General features: G+C 44.5%; 1 protein-coding gene across 2 annotated transcripts in view; it reads left to right on the top strand.

Moving 5' to 3' along the window:
• The window catches only part of slc4a5b (solute carrier family 4 member 5b), a 49583-nt gene that overhangs the window by 30295 nt on the left and 13288 nt on the right, over positions 1 to 6000 (top strand). For both annotated transcript variants that reach the window (XM_042059769.1, XM_042059770.1), the window contains exons 10-15: positions 568 to 725; positions 1221 to 1308; positions 1868 to 2022; positions 3013 to 3141; positions 4822 to 4996; positions 5513 to 5646. In XM_042059769.1, the coding sequence (XP_041915703.1) occupies positions 568 to 725; positions 1221 to 1308; positions 1868 to 2022; positions 3013 to 3141; positions 4822 to 4996; positions 5513 to 5646 (839 nt within the window). The remainder of the gene's footprint in view (positions 1 to 567; positions 726 to 1220; positions 1309 to 1867; positions 2023 to 3012; positions 3142 to 4821; positions 4997 to 5512; positions 5647 to 6000) is intronic.

The following is a 6000-nucleotide window of genomic DNA, read 5'->3' as shown; positions in this document are numbered from 1 at the left end:
TGTGTGTGTGTGTGTGTGTGTGTGTGTGTGTGTGTGTGTAATTGTGTGCGTGTGTGTCTGTGTGTTTGTGTGAGTGTGTGTCTGTGGCCGGGAAGTTTATGGCCGTGTAGCGTGTGAATGGGTGTGCCTGTAATGACTGTGATTTTTTATATTCTCTCTGCTCTGAAAATATGTGTGTGTGAGTGCTTAAATGTTTATATTACTGTATACGGAGTACATGTTTATGTGTGTTAATGTTTAGCAGCCAGCCACATATTGTGGGCTGCTATTGAAGTTCCCGTTGTAGACCCTGTAATTTTCCTATCACATGCAATAAAACGCTGCCAATGTTCATAGATCCTCTATTGACATCCTGATTCTGACTCACACAATGCGCCTCTGGTGGTTTATCTGATGGGATTTTTGAATCATGAAACTAAAGCTGGAGACCGAGATGCAGACTTGTTATGCAACACTAACACCCACAATATCATCTGAGAAAATTCATGCCATCTTCTAACACAGGAATAAGTCTGAATCTGCCACTTACAAGAACCCCTGTCTTTCCTACCGCCCACACCCCTCCAGCTGAAGAATAAGTTCATGAAGAAGATCCCACGGGATGCAGAGGCTTCCAATGTGCTGATTGGAGAGGTGGACTTCCTGGACAAGCCATTTGTGGCCTTCGTACGATTGGCTCAAGCCACCACTTTGGGCGGGCTCACTGAGGTCCCTGTGCCCACCAGGTACCTCACACATCCAACACACACACACACACACACACACACACACACACACACACACACACACACACACACACACACACACACACATGTGCTATACAAACAAACAAATAAACAGAATATAATGTATTGCAACAAACATCTCACTGAAGCACTAGGAGACACATTTGATGTATTTAGATTTTGTTTACATTTGTATTTGGTGGAAAATCTAAACTGTGTAAATCATCACTACCAGGTTTGGTTGTATGTGTTTTAGAGCTTAGGCGTTGTTTTTGTTTATCATTGCGCTGTAACATGATGGTGCAAATGACAGGCCAACACACAAAGGCACTATTTTTTATGGAGGCCCTATGACTTCTTCAACTGTTGATTTTCTTTATGGTAATGTTTATTGTTATTGTTGCGTCTGCAAAGAACCATAACCATAACCATCACCATCACCATAACTACCAGCAATAAAACTCTATGTTGTTTTATTTCTGTCTGTTTCCCAAGGTTCCTGTTTGTGCTGCTTGGGCCCACTGGTAGGGCAAAGTCCTACAATGAGATTGGCCGCGCCATCGCTACACTCATGGTGGACGATGTAAGTGTGAGGAGTAGGAGTGTATGATTGCTCATGACATTAAAAGCATATAGCAGTATTGTAGTGCTGGAGTGGGTGTATGATGGCTCATGACATTAAAAGCATATTGCAGTATTATAGTACTGGAGTGGGTGTATGATGGCTCATGACATTAAAAGCATATTGCAGTATTATAGTACTGGAGTGGGTGTTTGATGGCTCATGTAATTAAAATCATATATTATAGTACTGGAGTGGGAGTGTATGATGGCTCATGACATTAAAAGCATATAGCAGTATTATAGTACTGGAGTGGGTGTATGATGGCTCATGACATTAAAAGCATATTGCAGTATTATAGTACTGGAGTGGGTGTATGATGGCTCATGACATTAAAAGCATATTGCAGTATTATAGTACTGGAGTGGGTGTCTGATGGCTCGGGACTCAAGAGACGTGTAGCATTATAGTTCTGGAGTGGGAGTATATGATGTCAGGACTTTGGAAATGTGTTTTGTATTGCAGTACAGCTGGAGTGCCTTTCTTCTCACCTCATTGCTGTCACACACCTGTTTTGCAGATTTTCAGCGATGTGGCCTACAAGGCGAGAGACCGCGAGGACCTGATCGCAGGGATCGATGAGTTCCTGGATGAGGTCATCGTGCTCCCGCCGGGAGAGTGGGACCCCAAGATCCGCATTGAGCCCCCGAAGAAAGTCCCCTCAGCCGACATGCGGTAGGGCACCCTGGAGTTGACGCTCTGCATCTGAACAGCTTCAATGGGCATTACCAAAATGTCATGGACTCTACAGATAAATACATGAATAGTCTTTGACCTATGACCTTTAGCTTGTAGTTATGGATACCCACTGGATGGATACAGTATGTTTTCACTATAGAGGCATTGGGGCTTAGGACCTCTATTGGGTTCTGTTGGTCACTCTGGTTGTGTAGCACTAGCATCTATCTACGCTTCTTCATCTGCTTCTCTCTGATATACTCACCTGTTATCCTCTTTTGTTTTTCTGCTCTTTGGTCTCTGGTGTCCCCTCTCCTCTTTCTTTTTCTTCTCTCCTCTCCTCTTCTCTTCTCCTCATATCTCTACTCTCACTTCTTCCCTCTCCTCCTCTCATTTCTTCCCTCTCCTCCTCTCACTTCTTCCCTCTCCTCCTCTCACTTCTTCCCTCTCCTCCTCTCACTTCTTCCCTCTCCTCCTCTCACTTCTTCCCTCTCCTCCTCTCACTTCTTCCCTCTCCTCCTCTCACTTCTTCCCTCTCCTCTCCTCCTCTCACTTCTTCACATATCTCTCTCCTTTCTTCCCTCTCCTCTCCTCCTCTCATTTCTTCCCATATCTCTCTCCTTTCTTCCCTCTCCTCTCCTCCTCTCCCCATATCTCTACTCTCCTTTATTTCCTTTTCTGTTTCTCCTCTCTATCTGCCCCCTCTCTTCTTCTCTCCTCTCCTCTTTCTTTCTTCTCCCCTCTCCTCTCCTCCTCTCTATCTCCCCTTTCCTCTTGCCACCTCTCCTCTCCTCCTCTCCCCATATCTCTACTCTCCTTTATTTCCTTTTCTGTTTCTCCTCTCTATCTGCCCCCTCTCTTCTTCTCTCCTCTCCTCTTTCTTTCTTCTCCCCTCTCCTCTCCTCCTCTCTATCTCCCCTTTCCTCTTGCCACCTCTCCTCTCCTCCTCTCCTCTCTTTTCTGTCCTCTCTCTCTCCCTGTCTTCAGTAAGTCCGTGTTGAACCTGAATGAGTTGGGACAGATGAACGGGACAGCAGGAGGAGGTGGCGCTGCCTCTGACGACGAGCAGATGCCTACCCCTCACGAGCTGGGAGAGGAGCTGGCGTTTACTGGGAGGTACTGGAGTCTTTTCTGGCCATGCTTTATACAGCTCAATTTCCGCTGTCCGCGGTGTGCATTATTATGACCGCCGTGCAGCGAAGCGGCGGTCATATAGGTTTAGTCAGATTTTTTTTTTTTTTTTTTTTTTCCCGGGACACTGTAAGACCGGGGTACACGAAACTTGGTGGGCATGTAACCCCACATGGATAGCATGGAACCTCCTGTTTTCGTTTTGATCTGTAGCCCCCCCGCTGGACTGGACCCCTCGAAAGGAGGGTAGGGCAGACACAGTTTTCTGTGAATATCTCGAGAACCGTAGGGTTTAGGAGGACCATTTTTTTTTGTATGTTGATCTCAAAGGGCCATGTCAACCCATTTCATAACCACTCATTTCATGTATAGCGCCACCTAGTTAAACACAAAAAAGTAAAAATGAGGTGTTGTAATCGCAGGTATCTGTGACCTAGTCAAAACTGCACGAAATTGGAAGTGTAGGATCATTATGACACCCTCTGAATGCATGCCAAGTTTCGTGGAATTCCGTTCATGGGGGGCCACACAATAAATTAATTTATGTTACTATACACCAACTGGCCTGTAGGTGGCCGGAGACAGTTTTCTGTAAATATCTCGAGAACCGTAGGGCCTAGGAGGTCCACCTTTTTTTGTATGTTGGTCTTAAGGGGGCATGTCAACCTATCCCATTACCACTTATTTCATGTATAGCGCCACCTAGTTAAAAATTAAAAAGCAAAACATTAGGTGTTTTCATCACAATATCTCTGGCTGACATGGTCAAAACTGCACGAAATTGAAAGTGTAGGATCATTATGACACCCTCCGAATGCATGCCAAGTTTCGTGGACTTTCGTTCATGGGGGGCCTTACAATAAAATAATATATGTGTACATTTAGTGACCGTACACCAACAAGGATTCCCGGGACACTGAAAGACCGGGGTACACGAAACTTGGTGGGCATGTAACCCCACATGGATAGCATGGAACCATCGCTTTTCTTTTTGATCTGTAGCCCCCCCGCTGGACTGGACCCCCCGAAAGGAGGGTAGGGCAGACACAGTTTTCTGTGAATATCTTAAGAACCGTAGGGCCTAGGATGACCAATTTTTTGCGTATGTTTGCCTCCAGGGGTCATGTAAACCCATTCCATATGCACACATGTGCATAAACAAATACACACGCACACACATACATTCACAGTAATCCTACGTATGACACATACTCACACAGTAGACATATATACGCATGCATGCACATGCACACACACACAGGCACATAAACAGGCAAACACACACATGCACGCACACACACCCACCCACACACCCACACACACATAAACATAAACATGTACACGCACACATGCACACAATTCAAGAATTTCTCAGAATTATGACCAGGCAAGATGGGGGTGGGGTTGTATAAAATGTATATTACATGTGAAATCTATGAACTAATCATGTTTTGGTACTTGTTGTCTAGCAGATACCAGTGAGAATTGAGTGTGCATAATGCAATTCAGTGAGACAGTTAGAATCATATATGCCTTTCAGCGTGACTTATTTTTGTGGAAAACATGTGCTGGACTGGGCGGCGGTCATATTTTGTACCGATCTGCGGTACATCTAGTTCGGTTATTAAATGATAATGCAATAATGGGATAATAAATCTCTTTCAGGTTTTGTGGAGGTCTCTATCTGGACATCAAGCGCAAGCTGCCGCATGTTTTCAGCGACATCTACGAGGGCTTCCACATCCAGTCCATCTCGGCGGTGCTCTTCATCTACCTGGGCTGCATCACCAACGCCATCACCTTCGGGGGCCTCCTGGGGGACGCCACAGACAACTACCAGGTGTTAACCCTCTTCCACTCTCTCTCTCTTTCTCTCTTTCACTCTTTCTCTCTTTGTTTCCCTGGCGCCATCAACCTCTTCCACTCACTTTCTTTTTCACTCTTTCTCTCTCTCTGCTCCTCTGGATCCAAGAACTTCTTTCACTCTTTTTCTCATTCACTCTTTCTCCCTCTCCCTCTCTTTCTCTGACACTACTGGCCTCTTTAACTGTCTTTCTCTCTCCCTCTCTTTGCTCTTTCTCTGTTTTTCATTTATTTCAGAGTTTCAGCTTTCCACTTTTGTTGTTTTTGTTTTATTCTCTGTCTTTGTCTTTCTCTCTTTTTTTCTCTCTCCCCCTCTCTCTCCCTTTATCACTCTCTCTTGTATTTCCAATTTAGTTTTCGGTTTTAATTTTTCATTCTTTCTTTCTGTTTTTTTTTAAACTTTATTTTTCTTAATTTTTGTGTTTCATTGATCCATGTCTCACTTGAATTTTGCTTCCTGGTTGTGATTTTGATGTTGCTTGTTTATTAAAAGGGTGTCATGGAGAGTTTCTTGGGAACGGCGTTAGCGGGAACAGTCTTCTGTTTATTTGGTGGCCAACCACTCATCATCCTCAGTTCAACTGGACCCATCCTCATCTTTGAAAAACTGCTCTATGAGTTTAGCAAGTGAGTGGACAATCCTCATCTTTTAGAAACTGCTCTATGAGTTTAGCAAGTGAATGGACCCATCCTCATCTTTGGGAAACTGATCTATGAGATTAGCAAATGAGTGGACTATCCTCATATTTTAGAAACTGCTCTATGAGTTTAACAAGTGAGTGGACCCATCCTCATCTTTTAGAAACGGCTCTATAAGTTTAGCAAGTGAGTGGACCCATCCTCATCTTTTAGAAACTGCTTTATGAGTTTAGCAAGTGAGTGGCTGGACTTCCTAGTTTGGTGGTATTATTTTCACTCCTGGTGACACAGGTATGCAGATTCAGCTCCCGGCTGTCTCCTGGCTGTCTCCCAGCTATCACA

Source organism: Alosa sapidissima, chromosome 13 (genome assembly GCF_018492685.1).
Source record: "Alosa sapidissima isolate fAloSap1 chromosome 13, fAloSap1.pri, whole genome shotgun sequence".
Classification (NCBI taxonomy): domain Eukaryota; kingdom Metazoa; phylum Chordata; class Actinopteri; order Clupeiformes; family Clupeidae; genus Alosa; species Alosa sapidissima.
This window is presented reverse-complemented; position numbering and strand designations above follow the sequence as displayed.